Source organism: Euleptes europaea, chromosome 2 (genome assembly GCF_029931775.1).
Source record: "Euleptes europaea isolate rEulEur1 chromosome 2, rEulEur1.hap1, whole genome shotgun sequence".
Lineage (NCBI taxonomy): Eukaryota > Metazoa > Chordata > Lepidosauria > Squamata > Sphaerodactylidae > Euleptes > Euleptes europaea.
In genome coordinates this window covers 73,377-100,271 of record NC_079313.1, presented here as the reverse complement: position 1 = coordinate 100,271, position 26,895 = coordinate 73,377, and the positions used below count along the sequence as shown (strand labels likewise).

Here is a 26,895-nt window from a genome sequence, read left to right as displayed (position 1 = left end):
CTGGCTGGACCAAGGGGGTCTGCCGCAGCAGAAGGCATGGCCATGTGTACAGTCTGGGGCAACTGGCCACCCACAAAGAGTCGAATGAGTGAGGCGCCAGCGGAGAGCAGAGTCTGGGTGAAGACTAGGGGGAGACCTGCAGGCATCCAGAGTCGGAGGCAGCCTCCAGCCTTTCAGCTGGGATCCTGTTGCACTTTTCTACGCTGCTCTACTGCCGGATCTGACTGTGGCCCCCAGGAAGCTGCTCTCCTCTTTTCAGGCACCACGTGCCTTGCCACAGAGACAACTGCTGGGCACGAGGGTCAGTAATGCTTGTATTTAGCAGCATGAAAGCATCAATGGCGCACTCGCCAAAACCTCCAGCAAGACAGGCGATCCGCACTGCCTGAAGCGGCCGGTCGTTCAGCAGCGAGGCACTAGAGCCAGCCGGAGAGCCAGCCTTGTTCTGTGGCTGCTGCCTCTACTTTGTCCTTGAGGTGCAGAAACGTGATGTTTTGCTGCTTGAAGTTTACAGTTGGCTGCTGCCAGTTAGAGCCCTGATGCTTAACCAGAGCGTGGTCAGCTACCTGTGCTGGTGCTGCTCTGAAACAGCCTCATTGCTCTCGGTGGTTTATCTTCTTGAAGTGTTGTTATTAGCATAACAGAAGATCAGTAAACCTCAAATGGCTGTGGAGAGCCGCAGTTCTCATAACCAAGCTCTTGAGTGGTTTTGAAAGTGAGGCCACATGCGGAAAACGTGGGCCTCTGGCCTGTTCCCATCTTCTCTGGCTTTGACCTTTGCCTGGGTTAGAGCCATGGGGAAGCTGCTTCCCAAGGATTCTGGCAATGAAGTGTGGTCCTTTCAGAGGGGTTCGGCCCTTTAGACAGAAAACATTTTTTTATTTTATGTGCACTCCAGTCGCTAATCTGTTGATGTGCAAATAGGTTCAAGTTTTCTTGTGCGCGTGAGGGGCAGAGAGACTGCGCACACTGGTGAGACCCCCCCCCCAACAGGAAATAGATGTGGAGGAGTTGGGGTTCTCCTGGTGCGATCGCAATGTCACAACCTGCAGGAGACTTTCCAAAAGTTGGGCAGATGGGAAACTGGACTTCCAAGTATCCCCCCTGGAGGTAGGGTTGCCAGGGATCCCTCTTCGCCACCAGTGGGAGATTTTTGGGGCAGAGCCTGAGGAGGGCGGGATTTGGGGAGGGGAGGGACTTCGATGCCATACAGTCCAATTGCCAAAGCGGCCATTTTCTCCAGGTGAACTGATCCCTAACGGCTAAAGATCAGTTGTAATAGCAGGAGATCGCCAGCTGGTACCTGGAGGTTGGCAACCCTACCCTGAAGCTCCATGAACGGGAGCATGAGATAATATATTAAGTGTGTGTGTGTGTGTGTGTGTGGGGGAAATCCTGATTGTAGGACAGATTATTGCAGGGTAAAGGAGTGCATCACACAGCAAAAGCAACAGAAGCATCAGCGGTGAGCAACTGCAACGTGCGGAGAGATCAGAGTCAGACAGGGACCCTCGGCACAAAATTACAGGTGTCTAGGGTTGCCAGCCTCCAGGTACTAGCTGCTATTACAACGGATCTCCAGCCGATAGAGATCAGTTCACCTGGAAAAAATGGCCGCTTTGGCAATTGGACTCTATGACATTGGTCCCTCCCCAAACCCCGCCCTTCTCAGGCTCCACCCCAAAAACCTCCTGCCGGTGGTGAAGAGGGACCCCTGGCAACCCTACAGGTGTCTCTGTTTTTATCTGTGGATTGTTGAAGGGTGTATAGACTCTTTGTCAACGTGCACCCAGCAGCATCTTTTGCCGGCCCTGGAACAGATTATGTTGACCACGTGTTTTGGCAACGTGAGAGCTCTTCTCTGGAGCCTTATCAGTTTGCAAGTCCTTCGATGCTGGCATGCCATGTACCAGGTGGTGGCTGGAGATTCCACTCCAGACATCTTCTTGGGCATGGTTTGAGCCTGGCAGGAATGGCAAACCCCAAACTGAGATTGCTCACAGACTGTAAGTCAAGGGAAGGCCGAGGTTCCCCAATGTATCTGACCAATCCTTCAAGCCAGAAGGGCTTCTCTATAAAATTGGGGTGGCTGGTGAAGACCCCTTAGTGCCTCATATGTGGGCACAAACTGACTCAACCCACTGACCAGCCACCCCCCTTTGCTCCCACCAAAGTGCGACTGAATCATGCAGAGGCCTTGGGTGGGGGGCGCGTCTGTTTTGCTGAGTGATAAATGTTCCCACTGGTTGGCGGCAGAACAACTGAACTGCCTCAAAACGCCGTTGATAGGCCCATCCTTCCAGAATTAATCCCTTAAAAAAAAACACCTGTTTTTGCCATTGCAAAAGCCCGTGGCAATGAGCTCCACCGATTAGCCACGTGCTGTACGAAACAGTACTTAATTCTGTTTGTATGGCACCAGCTCCCAATTAGTTTAATTGTAATTCTTTACATTAAATGCACAAGGACTTGAAGGTCCTTTCTGTGTGTGTGGGTGTGAGCCAAGTGAAGAGTTTCTCTTGCTTAACTGTCGTTTTATAAACCTCTACATTATTTGTTCTTTTAAAAGCCAAACAAGGCTTATTTCCAGTTCTTGCTCAACTGATTTCTAAAATGTATAATCTTTTACTAGTAATTTATTGTGAACAAGAAACAATAAAACCGACAATGATTAATTGGGCGCAAACTTTGGGACATTACATCATTTTAGAGAAATGGGAAAGATTGTGGTCAAGAGATTTAAAAGGAATTTACGCACAATCAATTAGAGAAAAAAATTATAAAATGATGTATAGATGGTATTTAACACCTAAGAAGATGGCAAAGATATATAAGGTGATGTCTCCTAAATGTTGGAAAGGTAATAAAGAAATTGGTTCTTTTTATCATATGTGGTGGACTTGTGATAAGGCAAAAGATTTCTGGGATATGATTTATAATGAGATAAGACTGATTATACAGAAAAATATTCCTAAAACACCGGAGATGATGCTACTTAGTATGATCCCGAATGATATTTTAATTCAAAGGACATTTTTAATTTATGCTACAACGGCTGCAAGACTGTTATTTGCAGCCAAATGGAAAGGGACGGATGTTCCAGAAAAAAAGGACTGGATTCTTAAAATGTTAGAGCTGGTGGAGATGGTGAAATTAACAGCTACTTTAAACCAAAGAGACAATGAACAATTTATGGGTGAATGGGAGGCTTGGATGAACTACTGTGAATATGAATTAGGTTTGGGGAAAATGGAAGGTTACTCTTTACTCTGATCCAGAATGTAATATTTTATATGATGTGAAGTTTTGAAATGGGATTGTTATTAGGGTCAGAACATATTAACGAAGGATTATAATCACTTTATTAAGAGGTAGACGGAGGTGGTGGGGAAGTCAAATTATTTTTTACATTTATTTACAATTAAGACAACATTTGATATGATTGTGACTTTGACATTACTTTTTAAAATGTTGTTAAAATGATGGAAAACTTATATTTTAAAAAACCAATAATATTTATTTTAAAAAAAGACTTATTTCCAGTTCTTCACAAATTCAAAAGGATGTAAATTTAAAAGATTCCCCCCTCCCCATACACACTAATGACCTTGAAATGTGAAGCTCTGCCCTTGGGGGACAGTCTGTGCCCCATGGCCAAATTGACAGAGGAGAGAGAGCACTGCAGGCAGGTGAAAGAGCCTTTTAACTGGGCTCTGCCATTTACTGTAACTGATGTTTCACTACTGAAGTGTCTCTATCACGCCCATCTTGATTGTTGGGGAAGATAAAGGGTTTTTTGAAAAAAACATTTCACTCAAAAACAACCTGTTTGCACCAACTGGCACATGCAAGGGGCTCTTCTTCTGAGAACTGAGGAGCGGTACACACAGTAACCGCATGTGCAAGAGTTTCCCACCGCTGATACGAGATAGCAAAGGCAAAACGGGTGTGGTTTCTTCAGACCAAAGCTATGGTGCAACCCTGTGCGAGTGATGCTTGCAAGGTCAAAGCCAATGGGGCTGGCTTGCCCGTGGCTTTGTTTTCTCCAAGTGTTAGAAGCAGCCATTCCTCCCCAGGAGCAGAGGCCCAACATCTAGCAGTTTGGGCAGGGCAGCAGCTCAGAGCAAGAAAACCTGTCAGAATGCCCCCCCCCCCACAGTCTTTGTTCGTAATTGTTAACAGTAGTATACTAAGCGGCTGGCTGCCAGTATACTTTGCACGCACTTGTCCCAAACATGCAGCTAGCAACGGAATAATAAAGAGTTTTCTGACTCTTCACATTTGAAATTATCCATATAAAGAATATGTATATCATTTTTTATTTTTCTGTTGTAGACAAATTGCACAAATATGGAAAGAATTTGAGACGTGTAATTTTTACTTAATTTGATTTACAACAATTCCACAGTACCTTTTATTGCAAATGTTTCCAGTGCAGTTTGCATACAATAAAAACAATTTTAAAATGTAATACATTTGAAATGATTACAGTACTAGAGTTTTAACTTTTTTCTTAATTTAAGCAGAGAGTATTCTACACAATGGAAATGTTATCTACACTCAGGAAAACTCAGATGGTTAAAATAAATGAAATCTATGCAGAGGCAGCTGTTAATTGTATTTTCTTTATTTTTAGCTCACCTTTCTCAGTGAGACTCAGGGGGGATTCTGTGGTGTGAAACAATGCAAACAAATAGCATGAGACATCCAACAAACAACGCAACCAGGAGTTGGGTCACATAAAATAGTGCAAAAAAGAAGCATCAGACATAGTATGTCAGGCAGTGCCAAAAAAAAAAAAAAAGGAATATTAAAGTAGAAAACAGTGCGGTAAGGGCAGGACAAGAGATGTCATCAACTGTGGTACAGACTGGAGTCTGGTCCCCTCTATAAAAGCATTTCCCGAGCCATTCCGTTCTACTACAGTCCTGTTCCCTTTTATAAAAATGCCCTCCTGAACAATTTCTGTTTTAAGCAGTTTGCAGGATGACAGAAGTGTGGGAGCCGTCCTGGCCTCAGATATTTTTTCCATGGTACCTGTCATTTCTCATGGTGGCTGTCCTGCCCAAGGGCCTGGTGAGGGATATCGTGACTGGGGGTCGGAGCCTGGAGGCCATGAGAAGGCAGACAGGGGTCACCTTCTCTGACCACCAGTGCCCTTTGCAGGCGCTCTGTGAAGGCTGTCCAAGAATTTGCCCAAGAACAGGAGAGAGAAACTTGCTTTTTAAATAAAAATGCTTTCCACACATGATGAGGACAGGTTCTGCCAACCTCTGGCTTGAGGGCGAGCTACCAGCCCCAGTGAACAGTCAGAAGTTCCCGGAAGCAAATCATAGCTTGACCTGAACCGAGACTACCCCAGAATGTCATGCTTTCCCCAATGCCAGAGGATTAGATCTGAAAGTCATAATGAAGAGTGCTTCTGATCATGTGCAGAATGCGATTTTCTCATTAATAAGCACCCCCCCCCAAAAAAAAACCTACACACAATTGATACATTAAGAATATTGTCAGGGCACTGATAACAAATCGTCAACTTTCAGCCAGTTTTGGCAGCCAGCTGCCCATCTCAGTGCCAGAAGGGCTCCGCTGAGCGGGGACCACCTCTTCTCTGGCTCTTAGAAGAGCGCATGGCTCGTGTCGCCACATTGCCCAAGAGAGCAGAGCTGTTCCCCGTTCTCACCCACCGCCGGGATCCTGCTCCAGTTGTTTCTGTGCGCATTCGGGGCTTTATATACCAGCTCTTAAAATATCTCAGTCCTCATAGGATGAGAAAATCCCGTCATATTCTTGCACCAGGCCAATGACAAAGCTCCACTTCCTCCAACTGTAAAGATGTTTCCTGTTGATAGTGCAAGAAGGACAGTGAGGCCACTTTTGGCTGCCTGTGCAAGCAAGCGAGGACCTCTGCGACCTCCCAGGAGCTGGAACAATTGCAGAGCCCATGACGCTCACGGCTACGAGGGGCCCCTCCCCCCCGTCCTCCTCTGGTTTTGATGAGAGGGGGAGAGACCCCCGTCCCCTCCTGCAGCAGGGGGGCTCGCTCTTGGACCGGGACAAAATCCTGCCACGCCATTCCAACCACTCTCCCATTTTGCAAGATGGCGCCTGGTGCGGATCTGCTTCACTTGGAAGCAAAGTCCATTGACTGCCCAGGAGCAGTGTGCCACCTGGCCAGCCCCTTGCCTTGCCTTGCCTTGGGGGAGTTCATCAAGTTGCCAACCTCCAGGGACTAGCTGGAGGTCTCCTGCCATTACAGTTGAGCTCCAGACGATAGAGATCAGCTCCCCTGGAGAAAATGGCCACTTTGGCAACTGGATTCTATGGCATTGAAGTCCCGCCCCTCCCCAAACCCCACCCTCCTCGGGCTCCGCCCCAAAAACCTCCCGCCAATGGCAAAGAGGGACCTGGCAACCTGAGGAGTTCACCAGGATTCCCATTTTGCAGATGGGGGAACTGAGGCGCAGAAAGGGCGCCCTCCACCAAGGCCAGCTGCTGGCATGAAACCTGGCAGGACCCCCCCCCCCAGCCCACAGGCTTTGCCGACCAGCTCTTGAGTGAGGCGGACCCTGAAGGGCCACAAAGGCTCCCTGTGGCGGAACAAAGTTGATCAGGGGCTGAGACAGATGCCCTAACCCAACCCAACCCAACCACTTGGTTTCAGCCCTTGTGTTTGAAAGGGTGTCTTGCTGGATAACAATCCAGGCATTGCTTTAGGGGCTCTGGATCCCCAGTGGCCCTATGAGGCCCAGTTGGCCCTGTCTGAGCCAAGCCAGTCTCTGCCCATCCCTCCCTCCCTCCGTGGAGTCAGGGGTGTAAGCTGCTAGAATGCTTTAAAGATTTAAAATGATCCCGAGAAGCCCCATCTCGTCAGATATCAGAAGCTAAGCAGGTGGGCCCAGGTTAGTATTTGGATGGGAGACCACCAAGGACTGCCAGGGCCTAGGGTTGCCAACCTCCAGGTGGTGGCTGGAGATCTCCTGCTGTTACAACTGATCTCCAGCCAATAGAGATCAGTTCATCTGGAGAAAATGGCCACTTTGGCCATTGGACTCTATGGCATTGAAGTCCCTCCCCAAACCCCACCCTCCTCAGGCTCCGCCCCAAAACCTCCCACCGGTGGCGAAGAGGGACCTGGCAAGCCTACCAGGGTCGCTACGCAGAGGCAGGCGGTGGCAAAACACCTCTGAATGTCTCTTGCCTTGAAAAACCTATGGGGTTGTCTTCAGTCACCTGTGTCTTGATGGCAAAAGAGAGGGACGGAGGCGTCCCTGGGCAAGAGGGGGCTTCGGGCGGCCGCTGCCCCGTTAAGACTTCTGCTGGTTGCCCAGGCGGAGGCTTCAGAGAGTTGTGTGTGCTGCCCCCTGGTGGCCAATGTCCCGCCAACCAGTTCCTAGTCCACAAGGGGCCGAGCGGGCCGGACCCCCGGACAAAATCCAGGGGCGGGCTGCTGGGGCGACGTGACACCACTAAAGCTCAAGAACATGGCAAGGGGAACCCCAAGACCCTCGCCCCACCTTCTGCTGGCCCCCAGTGTCGTCCCAGCTCAGGAGGAGACCAAGTCAACCCCCCGTGGCCAGTTGCGGCCGCCCAAAGCTCTGGCAGGGCCTAGCTCAAAGGAGAGGGGTGCCACATGGGGCCACATCACCCGGGGAAGGGGGGGGACGGCACTCGCTTGGCACAGACAGATAAAGGTGAGAACACCATCTGTTTACGTCTCATACGTCTCTGCTCAGACCCCTGACAGGTGCTGCACCTCCACACAGAGACACCCCAGACACACAGACCTGGGGATACCAGGACAACATGGAGGGGAGAAGAGAAAAACCCCTGGCCACGAGGAAGAGGCTCTCTTAGCCCACTTGCCTTCTTCCAGTGCGCTCCCATCACAATGGAAGCCATGAATACGTGTCACTGGACAAAGAGGAGCATCCCCACACTAAGAAGCTTGGCTAATGGGGCATTTCTGTCTGCCTGCAACCCCAGGAATAAACAGCCTCTCCTCCGGTGGCCAGCATTTAAGGTACACATAAGAGTGATGGTCGGAGGACTGCAGTGACGTCACTTTTGTTTGGGGCAGCTGTCTTTCGGGTCCACCTGTGCTTTTTAACATTTCCTATTGACCCTCCTTATATATTGAAGGCTGGTAGTCTGACCTCTGTCCCCACACTCAGCCCCTTCCGTCCCTCTGATTGAGGACACGGAAAGGGGAGGGGGCTGCAGTTGATTCTTTCACCCCCAGAGTGAGTGGGTCCCCTCAAGAGCTAGCAAAAGTGAATCAGGAGACACCGGCATGAGCCGAAGCAAAGAGCGCTGGAGTGTCCGTCCTTTGGCCGGAGACAGTCTGGCTAGCCAGTGGCAGCGGAAATACTGAGAAAGTAGAAAGGAAGAGAGGGGCCTTGTAGGCGGTGGGGGGGGGGTGTCAGAGGTGTCCGTCCTTCCTTAACCTGTGTTTCATGCTGGGGCCGGCCTGTACAAGCGGTTAGGCTCCTGACATGAGTACAGGCCTAGTTGCAGATGCTTCTTCCCAGCAGCAGCTTCAAGTGGGGGGGAGACAAGTGAGAGAGAAAGGCGGTGCTGAGAGGGGGGGGGCAGGCATGGAGACGTACTGAGGGGTGAAGGCTGGCCAGAGATGAGATGGGAAAAACACTCGAGTTGTGCACTGGGGAGAGGGTCAGGTCTCATTCCTGCCCTCTTTTGGGGGTGTTTTTATTTGAAGGCCCCTAATCCTGAGAGAGGGGGGAGGTTGGAGATCTCTTCCCTTGTCACTGAGCTTGAGGGAGAAGAGAGTGTGCCTGCCTTTATGGAAGGAAGGTCGTCTTTGAAGAAAAAAAAATAACCGTTACTTACCTTTAACTTAGGATGTGTGTGAGGAGGGGTTTAATATTGAGGGGAGGGTATAGCAGCAGCAGCAGCCCGACTCCACATCACGTGAAAGGCTGGAGAGGAGAGGGAGGGAAAGGACGATTTACCACTCAACCCCCACATTCTAGGGCTAAACCGTCCTGTTGTGCTGTGGCGCTTCTGGAAGTAAACTGGCAGTGTTGGGATGGCGTTGCTCGTGGCCGCGTGTGCATGCAATCCTTGCTGGCCGATGGATTGGTGGGCTGTTGCCCGCCATTGCAAGCCATCTGGCAACCCTAGCTGTCTGCTCTGATTCCATCCTGGCTACATTTGCCTTGGCAGCCATTGTAGGAGCTAGCAATGCCTTGCTTTGGAGAAGGGGAGGCCAAGGCTCTCCTCAGGCTCTGCTAATTGGCCAGAACCTTGAGGGGGTGTGTGTGGTAGAGCGGAGGCCTCACCCTGTGAGGTAGGTAGGGCTGAGAGAATTCAGAGAACTGTGACTAGCCCAAGGTTACCCAGCTGGCTTCATGTGTAGGAATGGGGAAACTGTTGTGCCCAGGTAATCATACTGGCACCATTCAGATGCATATGAGAATAGAGTAGACACACAAGCCTCAACAAAACCAACCTGGTTCACCAGATCAGAGTCAGCTGCTCATGTGGAGGAGTGGGGAATCAAATCCAATTCCCCAGATTAGAGTCCACCGCTCTTAACCACTACACCACTCTGGAACTCCAAGAGTGAGGCTTGGGGGGGGGCGTCAGCTCCTCTGCACACCGTCCTCTCTGCAAGGAGCCTGGCTTTGGAGGCCTGAACATCTCATGGAAGGGGAGATTTGTATGGCAAAGCTTCAGGAGTGGGCCATTATCGATATTTCCCAGCGGGGGGGGGGGAGGGGGGAGTCGTGATGCATCTTGGAGGCTTACCTGGCTTGAGGGGACCAGCACAGATCCAGGAGCTGTAAGTACGTTTTTGCCCAGCAGGCGGCAAACGTGGGGCACAGTCAGCCCCCTGCCAAGCCATTCGCCCTGGGAGAACAGCTCCTCGGACACGGATGGGGCCTGCAGCCCATGGGGAAGGCACTCTGTGCTTGCTCAGAGGGCCAGGATTTTTGAAAGTAAAAGTTGGCTTTTCCAGAGTAGTAACGTTCAATTTGTGCCTCACCACTGCCTCCTCCCTGTGCCTGTCACATGACAGCTGCTTTATACTGAGTCAGACCCCCCTTGGTCCATCAAAGTCAGTATTGCCTACTTAGCCCGGCAGCGGCTCTCCAGGGTCTCAGGCAGAGAAAGGTCTTTCACATCACCTCATTGCCTGGTCCCTTTAACTGGAGATGCCGGGGATTGAAGCTGGGACCTTCTGCATGCCAAGCAGATGCTCTATCTCTGAGCCACAGCCCAGGATTCCTCTGTCACCCTCCTGGGGTGGGGGAGGGCTCCATCAGACATTGCCGGATGGTCATGTTGTGAAGCATGGCACACCCAGGAAAGAGCTTGGCGACTGCCGGCGGCGGCGGGGGGGGGGGGGCTGCACGGCACCCTCCTGCAGGGTGGAGGCAATGGAACAGCATCTTCAGCTGGCCAAACGCTGCTCGATTGATACGTGGTTGTAGGTGATGCTGTCTGGTGGTTTGTCCTCAGGGTATGGCATCAACCGATAAGGGAAGAGAGGGTATCCATGGTCACCTGCCATGGGTGGGACGACAGCTGTCAGCACTGCGAGATCCTAGAATCACAGAGTTGGAAGGGACCACCAGGGTCATCTAGTCCAACCCCCTGCACAATGCAGGAAATTCAAAACTATCTCCCCCACCAACCCCAAGTGACCCCCACTCCATGCCCAGAAGATGGCCAAGGTGCCCTCCCTCTCATCATCTGCCCAAGGTCATAGAATCAGCATTGCTGACAGATGGCCATCTAGCCTCTGCTTGAAAACCTCCAGGGAAGGAAGGAGAGCTCACCACCTCCCGAGGAAGCCTGTTCCACTGAGGAACCAATCTGTCAGAAAATTCTTCCTAATGTCTAGACGGAAACTCTTTTCAGTGTTCTGTGCGCTCTCCCCCCCCCACCGCCGCCCATGCTACTGACCCAGCAGCCATCCGTTGCCCTCAGGCCATGTGGCCAAACGGTGGCTGAGGCCTGATGTTGCACAGATCTGTGCATCATGCATACTGCCCAGGAACTTGGCTATGAGGTCCATGAAAATGCCCTGGTGGTTGCAGTTCACCTGGATGTTGAGACTATAGCGGCAAAGCCAGCTGCCGCACACCTCTGGCTCCTCGGGGGGGGGGGAAGCGATGAGGGCAACGTGGGTGCAGTCCACAGCATCCACAATGTCCGGAAAGCCTGCGACAGCAGCGAACCCTGCCTGGATGGGTGCCAGCTCCGCCTCCCCTGGAAGTGGCCCACCATGGCATCCAGGAAGCCACCTGGGGTCTTTGTGGGATGGCTTGGGGCCCTTGCAAAGAAGGGTGGGCGTGCTGCAGACACGGAGGCTCCATCCTTGGCCACGCCCCTTCCCACTCCTCACCTGTGACCAGTGCAGGGAACCAGAACCTGCTGGTCCCTGACTGGCTCTGCCTGCCCTGCCCATCACGGGCCAGCCGTCGCAGCAAAACACTCGAATGGGATGCTACAGTGCGATTGCTGGGGACACGTGTGAGACTGCGGCCTCAGATACCCAGCTACATGCTCTTTCCCCCTGCTACCTGGTCCCTAACGAAACACTTCAGGGAACTGACTAGTTGTGCCGCGGTTATACCGGCAGCCGGTTGTGGCTCAGGCAGCCCTTAAGGGCTGCCCTGGTATAAAGGGGAAGGGGCAGCCGTGAAGGAGCCGGGAAAGGATTCTTTAAGGGAAAGGATGTGTCACTGGCCACCAAGATCAAGTTAACTCGTGCCATTGTATTCCCCGTTACTATGTATGGGTGTGGAAGTTGGACAATGAAGAAAGCTGATAGGAAGAAAGTAGATTCCTTTGAAATGTGGTGTTGGAGGAGAGGGTTACGGATACCCTGGACTGCCAAAAAGACAAATCAGTGGGTTCTAGATCAAATCAAGCCTGAACTCTCCCTAGAAGCTAAAATGACTAAACTGAGGCTGTTGTGCTTTGGTCACATCATGAGAAGAGAGTCACTGGAAAAGACAATAATGCTAGGAAAAGTGGAAGGCAGCAGGAAAAGAGCAAGTCCCAATATGAGATGGATTGACTCAGGAAAGGAAGCCACGGCCCTCAGTTTGCAAGACCTGAGCAAAGTTGTTATGGACAGTATGTTTTGGATGACATTAATTCATAGGGTCTCCATAACTCAGAAGTGACTCAATGGCACTTAACACACACACACATTGCTCACACCTGGATGCCAAAGAAAGGAATGCCTGAACCTAATAATGCTATTATAGCTGCTTGTTATTTATTATTGAATATAAGTGGCACTTTGCCGAACAACACAGGGCAAAATACAGTCCCTGCCCCAAGGAGCTTACAATCAACTCTACTTGAACTAGTTTTTTTTTTGAGGGTGCAAAGCACATTAGGAAAACACTATCCTGTCTAATGGTTTCACAGGGTGGCATTACTGCCATACATCTGTAGAAGGGCTTTACAGCATGGGATTATTGCCATCGTGCAGAGGGAGGAAGTTGGAGTCAAGGGAGAAAGGCTAGCCCAGGTGGAGGCAAGATCCCAGCAGAGACGCTTCTCTGGCACGCCATATATCACTCGACACCCAAAACAGACACATCAAGGACTCCTCAAGGACTCTGAAGTGGTACCTAAATGGAACACCCATGTCTCTCTGAGCACCTGGTTGGCCACTGTGTGAGCAGACGGCTGGACTTGATGGGCCTTGGTCTGATCCAGGAGGGCCTGTTCTTATGTTCACATACTGAGGAGGAACAACAAGGCAAGACTGTCACTTCCAAGAACTTCCCAGAGATCCAGAAGCTGCCGTGGCCCTGAACGGGGTCTGCTCCAGCTGAGCACGCTGGCCAGTCCTCCTCCCCAACCCCCAGACCTGGTTTCTAGCAGCCGACACTCTTTATCTCCTGCTTGCTGCCACTTCCCCAGCGCTGGGCCCGCCAGGGCGGCCTCACACAATTCCCTTGTTGTTGGTGCTGACTTCGCCATACAAGGCTATGGGCCACCATCTCCCCCTTTCCTGGGGGACGGATCCGATTTCCAGCAGGCTTCCCTCCCAAGCTCCAGTCCTGTGGCCTGGCCTGCTGGCACCTGTCGCAAGCAGAGTGGTGTGACCAGCTGCAGCACAGCGCAGGTGTCCCGGTGCAGAGATTTTGGAGGAATCGCCACTCCTTTGGAGTGGCTGAGAAAGGTGCCATTCTCTGTGAGGGGCAAGAGTCAGCAGGGGTGACGACAGACACAAGCTTATAATATCAGAGCCTCCTAAAGACCGCCCAGGGGTCCTTTTTGCAAAGAGCTTCATGCTGGGGCTTGCAAGGCCTTTGTCTTTAAAGCGGCTTTTGGCTGTTTACTCTCTGGACATATGCTCAAAGGAACTCTTGCTCGCAGCAACAATTTTCTACCTCACAGGTCTCAGCCTAGTATTGAGAATAGGCTGTAGCTGGACTTTTGAAAACGGTTCTGCAACATTTTATATACTCTGTGAGGGAAAAGATGAAGACTGCAAGAGTTGTCCCGCTGGGCCAGACCACAGCTCCATCTGGCCCAGCACCCTGTTTCCAAGAGTGGCCAGTCAGATGCCACGAGGAAGCCCATAAACAGGGCTGGCAACCAGCTGCCCTCCCTGGCTGGCTGCTCCCCTGCACCTGGTTGCTGGAGGCATTCTGCTGCCAACCCTGGAGGTCCCCGTCGGTTTGTCACTGCTCAGAAGTAGCCATAGAGCCATCCTCCGTGAATTGGCCCAGTGTCTCACGGCGCCAAGGCCCACCGGCTGCTTGCTCTTTGTGTGAAGCCATCCTTCCTTTGGCCTGCCTGGAATCTTCTGCCAAGCAGCTACCTGGGGGGAACCGGAGCTCTGATTCTCTGGGAGGGGGGAAACTCCATGGCAAGTCTCCTCCCCAGGCATGGAAAGGCCGCCTCTGTTGGCCTGCTAGAAATGAGCTGGAGATTTCGCCACTGAGGGGTCAAGATCCCACCTAGCGCCTGCTGCCACCGCTGCTCCTGTCCACAACAGAACTAAGTCGGGGTGGACTGGCCCCCAACTTACTGGGAAAGTGAGCTGCTGCCCTGGAAGGCTGCTGGGGAGGGGGGGGGCAGGAAGAGGATGAGCCATATGCACTCGCCTTGCTCCAGGCTCTACTGGGAAGCCCCTCTCCTCCCCTGACACAGAAGACAGCTTAAAGGCAGCAGAGACATTGGAGCAACCTGCTGGGCTGGACCAAAGTTCCATCCAGATCAGGGTCTAGCTGCGACCTGCTGGATGCTCCCTACATGTCCAGCATAGCGCTAGGAGGATGTCCTGGCAGAGGAAAAGGGTAACATTGGTCTCAACACACACACAAAACCAACAGGCAGCAGAGCAAGACCCACAACACTGCAACGTGGTGGGGACAAAAGCCACTTCCCATTTGCGGTTGTGAATTAAACCGGTTCTCGGCCGGCTGATGGCGGGTGTCAGGAACTAGTTGTACTTTATGCTACTTGCTCTGTTTCTGGAGGGCTTCCAAAATGAACAGAGGCCACTGGAAAGTTGCCCTTTAATTGGGAATCCTCAAGGGGCAGCTCAAAAATACTCAAACATTTAAAATATCCAAGCTTATTCTTGTTTATCATCATCAATAATAATAATAATAATAATAACGGGCCCCAACATAAACGGTCTGGCTATCTGCTCCCTTCCATTTTACTTTGTTAAAAGGGCAAAAGTGGCTGTTGGCTCCTCTTTGGCTCCGCCGGAGCAGACCTCCTTTGCCTCTGCCTGGTGGTGCTTGTTCCACCGGGCTTTGGAAGAAGAGCGGGGTCCTTTCCTGCTGCCATGGCTCAACAATTGCATTGCTCAACATTGGCTGTGGGGTTTTGCCTTCTGCCCAGGCTGTCGCTTCTGCTGGCAAGTTATAAATGGAAACGGCTCTTTTCTTTCTTTAAAGAAGCCAAGCCCCAAATAAGGTGATGACCAAGTGCTAAAGAGTCCGCCACTGAGCCTGTTCCAACTTATCTCTGAGAAAGGTTGCCTGCGATAGTTCTAGGGGGCCACAAGGGACGGGGCAGCCGCAGGAGCGTCCAGGGAGGCTCGGCCAGAGTTTAAAACGACTGCAGACCACCCAGGCTCCCCACTCCTCTGCCCCCTCACGAAGGACCTCAAACCACACTTGTTCGCTTGAAGAGACACTCTGCCAGGATGGAGGCCATCAAGAAGAAGATGCAGATGCTGAAGCTGGACAAGGAGAACGCCATCGACAGGGCCGAGCAGGCAGAGGCGGACAAGAAAGCCGCTGAGGACAAGTATAAGCAGGTGAGCGGGGGGCGGCACGGATGTTCCTGCTGGACAAAGAACTCCTGTAGTTCATTGCTAGAGAGCTGGAAGCCCAATTTTTGCACAGAAGTCTGTGAAGAGATCAGTTGTCATGGTGTACCCGCAATCCAGATTGGGAAGGAGGGGCTGGGGCAATCGTGCCAAATGGTTCTGCAGACAAGCTGCTCAAGTGTCCGCTTCGGGCAGGACAGTGAAGCGGGTGCCAATGGTCCCCAGGGCCCTGGAGGAGGTTACCACCGTCCCCTCTGGGGCTCATGCTGCTGCTGCTGCTGGCTGAGTCCGAGCCCAGTAGGTCTGGTGGGCTGGCAGCAGCGGGGGTGGGGGGCTAACCTTGAGGCACCTTGAGGACACTGGACAAGTTGGCCGCTGGGGATGGGATCCAAGACTGGGCTCCGCTGCCCACCCTCTGTGGGACTGCAGGGCCCCAGCTCTCCCTTCCCATTCCCGGGCTTCTAGCAGAGGTCCTCTCAAAGAGGTGACCCGCTGGTACAAAATGGTGCCCAAACAGACAAGAAAGGCTGACTCAAGAACTGAGCCTGGGCAACACGCACACCTTCTAAGGTCTTGCCGGCACAGAGATTGGGGGTGGAAATATGGTATCCTCCTCCCCCCAAACACACACACACCAATAACTAGTTTTTCTTTTGTTCATCATCTAATTCCTTTCATGATTCATCCTTCCAGCTTGCCTCATTCTTGCCACTCAGGGCAGGTGACATAGGCATGCAAAAACATCCAGTTGGAAATCAAGTATTGCACAACAAAGGGTGGGGGCTGTGGTGGTGTGTGGGGGGGTCCCAGATCTTGGTTCATCTGTGATCTCAGGCAAGTCCCATGGAGTGAAGGAGACCCCTCAGCCCCCCTCCTTGTTGTGGTTAGGATTACAGAGCCCCCAGGAGAAAAAGCACCACACAGGTCCTGGCCCAGTCCCTAATTGAAACTTTGCCTTGAGCTGATGCAGGCATCCCTTCTGGTGGGGGTTTCTAGGGAAGGAAGAGGTTCTGTCCCGGCAGGACAGGAAGGACCCTTGACAAGGGGCTTTTTGTCCTGCAGAGGGGGAGGGCTGGCCTGAAGGCACAGAACAGACCCACCGCAGCCCCTGCCTGACCATAACCGAGTTGAGCATGCTGCTACAGAGGGGTGCCAGCCCCCTTCCACCTGTTACCAGCACAGAACGGGAAAGGGGTGGTGGTGGTGGTATAAAGCACAAGGAGCCCCTACAGCATGGCCAGTGGCACTAGAGTTGCCAACCTCCAGGTGGGACCTGGCAATCTCCCCGGATTACAACTGATCTCCATATGATAGAAAGGAGTTCCTCTGGAGAAAATGGCTGTTTTGGAGGGCATTATGCCCTGCTGAGGTCTCTGCTCTCCCTAGGTTCTACCCCCAAATCTCCAGGAACCTCTCAGCCTGGAGTTGGCAACCCTATGTGACACTTAGCATGTCCAACCCAGCCCCAAGATAGTGGGGCTTCTTTGCCGGGGGGGGGGGGAGAGGCAAACAGCCACCCTGCTCTCGCTCAACAGGATATAAATAGCAGCTTTTCCAAAGTGAGCCTGGATTGATAGGGAAGGCAGCGTCCCAGCCCTGCGATAAGAAGGCGGCACGTGGAGGCAGCCAAGGACAGAACAGGAAGAGCGGTGAAGTCGGCCGTCAGTCCTGCCCATCCAAGTAGCTGGAGTCCCACAGGCAACTACTCTGCCTCAGAGGGGCCACCGGGAGGGGCCATGGCTCAGTGGCAGAGCATCTGCTTGGCATGCAGAAGGTCCCAGGTTCAGTCCCCAGTGGCATCTCCAGCTAAAGGGACCAGGCAAGTAGGTGATGCGAAAGACCTCTGCCTGAGACCCTGGAGAGCTGTGGCTCAGTGGCAGAGCATCTGCTTGGCAGTGCAGAAGGTCCCAGGTTCAATCCCCAATGGAATCTCCAGTTCAAGGGACTAGGGAAGCAGGTGATGTGAAAGACCTTTCTCTCCCTGAGACCCTGGAGAGCTGCTGCCGGTCTGAGTAGACAATACTGACTTTGATGGACCAAGGGGGGGGGCTGATTCAGTAGAAGGCAGCTTCACGTGTTCACGTGTGTTCAGTCCCCACGGCAGATGTTCGCTGCCCCAGCTTCAGAGGCTGCTGCTGAAGAAGTGGATTTCAAGGGCAGCTCTTTCCCAGCAGGGGTGCTGCCCCAAACCTTTTGGAGGAAGGGCAGGTGATACGTGAGAAGGGCAGAGAGACAAAGGGATCTGCCGCCTCTTCCTTCCAGCGTCCTGATGCAGGAGCTCACCCGCTTTGATTAACAATGTTGATCTGGCTTTTCAGGGGAAATTGTGCACTGGAAACTTTTACCAGTGCCCTAAACAGAGCATGGGAATGTTATTTTGACATTTATAGCAAACAAAATTGGGAAAGTACCCCGTGTTAATTTATGTCCCCATCGTAAAAACAGAAACAAAACTTGATCTGAATTATTTGAGTGGGAAGAATGAATAAGGTATAGTTCGAATGTTAAATTCAAACAAATTCAAATTCAAAGCTGTAAGTAGATATTATTTTTATTGGAATAAGACGTAAAAAACAACAACAATATGGCACACAGCTTTGGAGGGCTCTACCTGGCAGCTGGCTGAGCCAGTCCCTTCAGCTGGGCCAGTACTTAGGGGGAGGGGGGGAAGTGTGGGGAGGGGCCCCCCCTTGGCGTTGTTGTTGTTTTGCCTTGCTTGTGGTCCGTATGAGATGCCTTTGGGCTACCCCAGAGTTTTGGATGGTGGCACGCGGTGTGTGCCTTGGGGAAGAAGCATCCAGGGTTGGAGTGGCTTGGGAAGCGGACTAAGCCTCCAGTTCTGCCCCGTTGTTGCCCAAGCCCGTGCCCACACGGTCATGGGGCTGCTGCCACGGCTTGCTGCCGCCACCACTCTGGATAGGCTGCTGTGACTTGGAGATATGTGGGCACAGCACTTAGTCCCTCGCTGTCGTATAATGGTTAAGAGTGTCAGATTAGGATCTGGGAGAACCAGGTCTGAATCCCCATTCTACCACAGCAGCTCACTGGATGACTTTGGGCTAGTCATGCACATGCAACCATGCCTACTTCACAGGGTTGTCGTGAGGATGAAAGAATGATGTAAGCTGCTTTGAGTCCCCATTTGGAATAAAGGCGGGGTACAAATCAAATAAATAAATAATGTACCCCCATCAGTCCAGGATGCTATACTGCTGTGTGTGTGGGTTTGCGTATGGAGCAAAAACTGGGTTGCAGGGAATGCAGCTCTTTTGATCCAAACACATCACCGCCCTCTGGAACTGATGCTGTGCCGGGAGCCCCCAGTCCCTGGTAGATCAGAATGTCCTCAAACGGAGGGAAATCTGGGTTGTGGGAGGCAGGACCACCACCACCACCACCATTCTCTCATGCAGCACAGAGAAGAAGAGGCGAATGTACAGATCGCTGTCCGGCCAAGATCCCATGCAGGTTCAGGGCTAGGGTGAGCAGAGCGGGCAATCCTGCTCCCGGCCTCAACCGCTGAGGTGCCCAGGCAAGGAGAGCAGGTTGCGGCTTCTCTGTCCCCAAAGCCAGGCAAAAGCACACAGATGACACTCCGTGCACGGGGGTGGGGGAGAGTTCCCTGTTGACCTCCCCCCCAACCCACCCCCGGTCATTCCCTTCAGTGAAGGATTTCATACTTGAGTTCCTCTCAGCAGGGCGCTGAAACAGGGCCGCTCTCAGACACAGGTCCCTTGGTGGATCCCCCAGGTAGGCATGAAAATATACAGAGTCTATAACTTGAAACAGAAGTGCACCACCCAGCACCTCATGAGGGAGGAGGTACGAAGTGCCGTGAGCACCAAGGATCCAAAAAAGAAAAGGGGAATGGGGGTGGTGGTGGTATGGTGGTGGTGGTGCACCCCCCCCCAGGGTATCTTGGAGGGGAAGATCTGGGTCACGGGGGGACATTCCCAGCCATTTCTTCCCACAGTGATCCTTCTTACCTGGCTGTGTTTCCTCTCTGGACAGGTGGAGGATGAGCTGGCAGCTCTGCAGAAGAAGCTGAAAGGCACCGAGGATGAGCTGGACAAGTACTCAGAAGCCCTGAAGGACGCCCAGGAGAAGCTGGAACAGGCAGAGAAGAAGGCGACGGATGTGGGTGCACGCGAGAAGGGGTGGCTGGAGGGGGGGACCCGGTGGGCTCTATAGTGTATGTGTGGGGACACACGGCCATCAGTGTGGCCCCCAAAGCTTTCCAGGGCTCCCCCCGCCCACACTAGGGCAAGGCAGCATAGGGCCATGCTGAAGTGCAGGGGCCCAGTCATGCGCCCCCGTAAGAGGACGCAGCAACACATGAACTTTAGAGTTCCTAACCACGTACAGAGTTCCTTGGAATGAGGTATGAACCCAAAATGGGGGCATCTCCAAGACAAAGGAAAGTTCAGCCCCCCTCGCCTGCTTTGGGGCACTTGGGCACATGGTGTGCTGTTCCAGCAGAGAGGCTGGCAGACTGACCGGACGGCCACCCCTTGGAATCAGCCCCTGGCTCGCTAGAGGGACGCCACTCTCGCCAGACGGGAGGGATAATGAGACTGACCAGCCTAGCAGGCTGTCTGAAGAGCCCAGCGGGATCAGGCCCCGGGCCCCGAGCGGCCAGCCAGACCCCTCCACCCACAAGCACGGCCTGTCGCCCTCTGCCCCCCTGTGCTGCTCGTCCACCACCATTCAGAGGTGGGGCTGGTCCGACAGTCAGGGCCAAATGACAAGGGGTGGGGGGCACAGCTCCACCCCATGGCTGCCGATGCCACTGTAAATGCTCCAGGTCCAAACTTAAAAACTGGAAAGTATTTTCTATTTAAAACAACAAAACATCATGGGTGAGGTGGGGGAGAAAGATTGTGTGTGTGTGTGTGTGGGGGGGTAATTTTCAAGAGGGGCAAGGAAGAGGGGGGAAAACTAATCTGAATTTATGTTGATCTGTGTGCAAGTTTTCACAAGGTGGGAAAGTCACCACCCTCTCCGTTTTGCCTTTTCTCTTGCAAAGGGGGAGGGGGCTGTAGGGGAGGCAGGACCCCCGGCTGGGCCAGGGGCTCTGTGTTTGTTCTTAGATCCGAGGACAGACCCACCCCCTACAAGGGCAGCTTCGCATGCAGTTACTCCCAGGGCTCCGTTCTCTCCCCCAGGTGCTCCAGGGGAGGGGCATGCAGTGGGGGAGGGGCAGGCCTTACAGCTGCGACCTTGCGTGCCCCCCCTTTCATGAGCCAAGAATTGCCTAAAGAGCCGAGGAGGGTGTTCTGGAAGCAGTGAAGTGATAGGAGCCCGGCCCGGGGGTGGGGGGCTTGAAGCATGGACTCAGCAGGGAGGCCCCCAAGGCAGAGGGCAGCTGCGTAAGGCGAGGGGCGCAGGATCCCCTCCCGGAGGGCCCCGCAGCAGCCGCGCAGCAGCCGCGCAGAGCCCAACCTTTCCAAACCGCCCCCCCCGCCGCCTGCACGATCACGAAAGGCACCCCCACGGCCAGGGCGGTGGGGCCCCCTAGGAGGCGGGCGGGCGGGTGGGGCGGCGAGATCCCCTCTGGCCACTGCCGCGGCGGGCGGGTGGCCGGCCTCCGACAGGGAGCCCCCCCTCCCGCCGCCGCCGCCGCCCCCGGCCCTTCTTTCCCCCTGGCCCTGGGGGGTGGCTGCGCGCACCGCGGGCCGCGGGAGAAAGGGTCGCCTCCCAGGCCGCCCCCCCCTTGGAGACGCCCCGCGCCTCGACAGCAGGTGTGGGGCCGCCTGCTCGGGGCTCCTGCCCGAGGGCTCCGGGGGGCCAGCAAGCCCCGCGCCCCCTCCGAGGGGGTCTTCGCCCGCCCGGGGCAGCTGCGCTGGGGCGGGGCCGGCCGGCCTGCCTGCGGGAGGGGGGGGCTGCGCTGGGCCGCTCCCACCCGCCGCGGGGCCGCCGGGCACAGCGGGAGGACGGAGGGAGGGAGGGAGGCAGGGGGGCGGCTCCCCGCTGGAGGACGCGCCGCGCTGCCCGCCCCACGCCGGCCTCAGCGGGGGGGTCCAGCACGGAAGCGGCTGCCAGCCCCCCCCTCCGCCTGGCACTCGCGGCCGGGGTCCTGCGGGAGCGGCCCAGTCCCGGCCCCGTGGCGGGCTCCGGGGGCCAGCAGGGTCCGGGTCCGGGCGCGCCAGAGGCGGCCGCTGCTCCAGGCCCGGGAGGGCGGCGCCCAGACCCGGGAGCCCCCCTCCCGCCCCGCCCCGCCGGCGGGTTCACCCCGGCTCCAGCGGCGCCGACGTCCCGGTCCCGCCCTCGCCCTTCATGAGCGCCACGTGCAGCCCGGCCCCGGCCGCCCGCAGCCCGGCGTCAGCGGCTCCTTGGCGGCGGCGCAGCGCCAGAGCCCGGCGCGGCCGCCCGCCCTTCCCCGGTTGGGCGCGCGCGGCGCGGGGCGGGGCTGGCGGCGGGGGGTCTCGGCTGGCTTCGGCGGTCCGGCGCGCTGCTGCTGCTGCTGCTGCTGGTGGTGGTGGTGGTGGTGGTGGTGGTGGTGGCCCCGCCGCCTTCCCTGGCTCCTCGCGCCGGTCCTGCGCGGCCTTCCAGCGCCTCTCCTCCCCCCGCAGGTGGCCATGGCCAGCCGCCCCGCCGCCGCCGCCCCGCACTCCCTCTCCGCCCCCCCCTCCTCGTGTGCGGGGCTCTTTCTGCGCGAGCGGGGGGCTCCCAGGCGGGCGGGGCTGTGCCAGGGCAATAAGGCTGGGCAGGCGGCGGCGGCGGCGGCGGCGGGTGGGCGAGGGCCCCCGGCCGGGTGGGCTGCCTGCGGGCCGCTGTGGCTGGCCCTGACCCGCCGCCCCCCGCTGTGCGCAGTCCGAAGGGGAGGTGGCCGCGCTGAACCGCCGCATCCAGCTGGTGGAGGAGGAACTGGACCGCGCCCAGGAGCGCCTGGCCACCGCCCTGCACAAGCTGGAGGAGGCCGAGAAGGCGGCCGACGAGAGCGAGAGGTGGGTCTCGGCTCGGGCGCCCCGGCCGCGAGAGCCGGGCCGGCCGCAGGGCGCGCCGCGGGGGGAGGGGGGCGGCCGCCGGGCCGCCGGGCCAGCGAGCCGCAGCGTCCCCGGGGGCCGGCTGGGTGGGTGGGGGGGGGGCCGGCTGGCCGCGCGCGGGGGCCGGAGAGACGCGCGCCTCTTTGTCCCGCCGCAGGGGCATGAAGGTGATTGAAAACAGGGCGATGAAGGACGAGGAGAAAATGGAGATCCAGGAGATGCAGCTGAAGGAGGCCAAGCACATCGCCGAGGAGGCCGACCGCAAATACGAGGAGGTAGGGCGGCGACCTGGCGGGGCAGGCGGGCAGAGGGCATTCCCTCCAGGATCTCTCTGGCTCGGTCTTCTGCCTGCCCAAACAGGATGCAGGGAGCCGTGCTTAAGCGCTGGTGCCAAAGGCCGTGCCAGTTCCTGCGGAGGCCCTTCGGTTCGGGGTGGGTACTGGTTGGAAACGACAAGTTCCCGTTTCTTTGTTCTGCACTCAAGAGCTTGTCTTTCCTCTTCTTGATCTGGTTTTCTCCCTTATTTCCACCCAGCGCTAGTCAAGGGTTCCTTGTGGGGGGTGAGCGTCTAGTCTCCCTTTGCAAACAGTACGATCCCTTCGGCCTTAGGTAAAAGCCCCAGTGGCCCCTCACGCTGTATGCGCCTGGGAACATGTCCAAACCACAGGCCAGGCCTGGGCTACTGGGAGTGAACCATCCTTTGCTCTCCATGCTCAGGTTGCCCGTAAACTGGTCATTCTGGAGGGAGAACTGGAAAGAGCTGAAGAACGAGCCGAGGTGTCTGAGGCGTGAGTGTTCCTGGAACGTTTTCCAAAAGACAGGGAGGCTGCTGGGGTCTTCTGCGGCCCGCTCTGAGTACAGCCCTTTAGGAAGTGGGGCTGGGCGGGGCTTGGCCGCATCTTCCTGCTGCTGGTCTTTTTTGGTCAGGTCCTCTCTGGAGAGGGGTGAAAAACCCGTGTCGCTGTAGAAGTGGGCCCCAGTGAGGGTCGCCACCTTAGATATCTGTTGTGGGCTCCCTCTTTGCTGCAAACACGGCCTCGCTTGGCTGGATTCCGAAGGGCCTCCTTGTGGCACATCAGCTTAAGCCAGGGGAAGGCGGTCCCAGTGCCTTCAGTCATGACGTCTGGAACATTTGCTGGACCGAATTACCGGAGAGTGGTGGCAGCAGCAAAGGCCTCTCTTGTCAAGGCTGTTGTGTGAAATGGTGACGCCACCCTGAAGGATGAAGCGTGACTCTCTGGCCTTTGTCTCGGAGCAGGAAATGCAGCGACCTGGAAGAGGAGCTGAAGAATGTTACCAATAACCTGAAGTCTCTTGAAGCTCAGTCGGATAAGGTTGGTGGCTGTGGTGGATAAAGACCAGAGATCTCGCTGGCCTGGCTTTTGGGTCTTCTCCAAAAGGCCCGAGGCAACTTATGCCCCCACCCCACCCCAATGGCTTTACTAGTGGATGGGGAAACCCTCCGATCAGCTCTCCAGGCAAGGTTAAGATGTCCTTTGGTGTAGAACGGCTGGTGGATGCCTGGCTCCTGATTTCACACCTTCTTTCCATCTCTCTTCACAGTACTCTGAAAAAGAGGACAAATATGAGGAGGAAATCAAGCTTCTCACTGACAAATTGAAGGAGGTGAGGCAGTTTGGGTGTGCCAGTTCGGGTGCTCATTTTAGGGCTTTTGTCTGATCAGCACTAACAGCTTTCCCCCCCTTTGCTTTAGGCTGAAACCCGGGCCGAGTTTGCAGAAAGAACTGTTGCGAAACTGGAAAAGACGGTTGATGATCTAGAAGGTATGTGGAACCAGAAGGATGGTCTCTGAGTACAGTCGGTCAAATCTTGCCAGATTTTTGGCTCGGAAAAGATGTAGCCACGGAAGCTCTTGTAGGACAACAAATCGAGGCCAGTATGTCTAGCAGACTTTTTTGTCTGCCATAAAGGAATGAGGCAGGAATTTTGCTGCTTGTATTGAGAGTTGTCTAGGAAAGGGGATGGAGGAAATTCCTGGTTCTCACACCTGAAGTCCAGCATTGGCCTTCCATTGCAATGTCTCCTCCTTCACTCTTCCCCCCCTTTTGGAATATGGGGCTAGACCCTGTAGATCTGAAGGGTGGTTGTAGGGATCACTGCACAAAGGGAAGGGAAGTTTTCAGAGTGCTTGATCAAACCTTTGAGAAATCTGGGCTGATTTTCGAAATGAGTGGTGGTGGTATTCACTCTCCCTTTCTCTCTTTCCTTTTCCTGTCTCTTCCCTCTCTTGGTGGCGTCTGTGTCCTTTGCCCTGCTCCTGTCGCTGGGGTCTTCCATGCTGCGTGTCCTCCTCTTCTTTGGGCTGCAGATGAGCTGTATGCGCAGAAGTTGAAGTACAAAGCCATCAGTGAGGAGCTGGACCATGCTCTCAATGACATGACGTCCTTGTAGAGAGGGCGGGGCGGCTCTTCCTGGCTGTTCTTTCCTGCAAGAATTCGATGCTTCCTTTTTCTTTGTGTACTTCTGGAGTTGCCTGGGTTTTTCCTCTTTCTTTTAAAAACTGGCGTACATTAAAAACACCTTTCTGCTTGGATTTCTTTCTGCTTTTGCCATTTTTCACTTTGTGTGATGTGTAGGAAAAGATTGCCCTCACTTGCTTGATCACCAGAAAATACAGTTTTAGCAAATGTTCTTCAGGTGGGGAGATGTAACTTGACAGATGTGAGGGTTCTTGAAGTTGATGCCTGTTTATTTTTATCTTAGCTGCTTCTGCAGCTAGGCAAGATGACTTTGGTAACAGAGATGAGAGCACATTTCCAAATCATAGATTTTGCACACCAGTCTGGCCCCTCAGTGTGAATATGACACAGAAATCTGCTTATCTGCCCGTCTACTTTCTCTAATCAGATTCCAGAGTGTGCTACTTCCCCAATGATTCCGGTGACCTTTTCAATCCTACAAAGAACAAATAAGAAACCAAATACTTCCCTGTTTGCGCCCCGGCCCAGCAGAGCCTTGGGGGCACAAATTGAATGTGGTAACCTCTTCCGACTCTTGGAGGAAATATTTCCTCAGTGTGATCCACATCAAGTAACCTGAGGAGAACAGTTTGCACTTAGAAAATGTGGAGTAGGACGATAGTATTTCGTGGCTAGAATTGGGATGAGGAATGTACAGGTCATAGACAGATATGGTTGTTCTGTAACACTTAAATGATTTCTCATTAATTTCCACCAGAAAAAGTTGCCCAGGCAAAAGAAGAGAATTTGAGCTTGCATCGAACATTGGATCAAACCTTACGTGAGCTTGGCAGCATATAATGGGTTGGAAAGTATCCTGATTTCTGATAACCCTGAAAAGACATGCTTGGAACGGCCGTTTCCTCTTTGTTCCTGCCTCCTTTCTCTCTCTCTCTCTCTCTTTAAATCATGGAAAGAGCAAATAAGGGACCAAATATTTCTTTCTTGTGCTCTCCCCCCTACTTAAATTGTTCTGGTTCTGAGGCCCAAATTGAATGATACCTCTTCTTAACATGTCATGTACTAGTATGATCCCCGTGTGGTAGTTCTGGCCTAAAACTGAGCAGGCTGGTGCTCTGCTTCTGAAGAGTGGCCAGAACAGCAGGTGGAAGGAGGGGGGGGGGAGATCAGGACTCTGTGGTGTGACTCCCATCTTTATATTTACACCCTGGTCCAAATACAATAATTAGTGTCAGTGGTGGGATTCAGGTGAACATAGCTACTACTATTCTGATGGCTAGTACTACGCATGTGTAACCACAGGCAGGAAAAAGCTGGATTCTTGTTTTACTGGCAGTTCTACATACAATTGCAGGTAGGATGGGGCTGTTCTTGCCGTTACAGCATTGTAAAGCAGTCTTAACAGCTAGCTGCCCCTTTCTGTCTATGATGCCACAGCTGTTCTTAATATGGGATCATCTTCTATTGGCTTTGGGACCACTCTCTTGCCTCTGACCTCCAGAATGAAGAGAGGAAGACCAGATCCCCAAAAGCTCACTTGGTCCACCTTAACTCAGGGCCAGATCATATATATTATTTGCACAAATGTTGCTGATAAAGATGGACCATATATGCAGAAAATTATTTTCAGACACTTAAGAACATGTTAGCATTTTGTACATCAGTAAGCACCGAGTTAGAAAACACACGGTCTGTTTTCACTCTTTGGATGTTGTTGAGGGTGGGTATGTGTTGCCCAACCACAGTGCCCAGCCTCGTCTCCCCCCACCCCAAATTGTGAAGAAAACGAAGCCAAAAGCAACCAGGACACCCTGTCTTCAGAGAACAGAATGATCAGCACTGGGGGACCCCCCTCCCCCCCAAGTGCCCGCAGCTGCCAGTCACGCTTTCTGAAGGCTCGGACCTTTTGCCTGTTTGGTGTCCCTTCCCAGTAGCTTCTGTTGGCCGGTCGCCTCACCCCGCCATCGAGTCCCAGTGTTGTCGCCAGTTGTTTTTCAAAAGGGTGGGGCCAGTCGGGGGGTGTTCTGGTCCGGCCTGGCAGCAGCACCAGCTGCTGCTGCAGCCTCTGTCCCCTTCGGATGCTGGGGGGGGGGGGCTAGAGGGAGAGCTTTGCCGCAGCCCACCCACGGAGTCCAGCTGCCGGGGGAGGGGGGGGGTCGTCCCGCACAGGCGATCTGCTCAA

At 54.2% G+C, this 26,895-nt stretch overlaps 1 protein-coding gene across 2 annotated transcripts; it reads left to right on the top strand.

The window, feature by feature from the left end:
- Nucleotides 1-15,136: 15,136 nt before the first annotated feature.
- Nucleotides 15,137-25,604, top strand: TPM4 (tropomyosin 4). Of its 2 annotated transcripts, none has more exons than XM_056844132.1 (9): nt 15,137-15,274; nt 19,298-19,423; nt 22,100-22,233; nt 22,430-22,547; nt 22,990-23,060; nt 23,531-23,606; nt 23,836-23,898; nt 23,987-24,056; nt 25,471-25,604. In XM_056844132.1, exons 1-9 carry the CDS (start codon nt 15,161-15,163, stop codon nt 25,551-25,553), a joined length of 855 nt encoding a protein of 284 aa, XP_056700110.1. In that variant the 5' UTR covers nt 15,137-15,160; the 3' UTR covers nt 25,554-25,604. The 2 variants fall into 2 exon arrangements, with proteins under 2 accessions (XP_056700110.1, XP_056700111.1); XM_056844133.1 differs by lacking the exon at nt 25,471-25,604 and adding an exon at nt 24,602-24,703.
- The last annotated feature ends 1,291 nt before the right edge of the window (nt 25,605-26,895 follow it).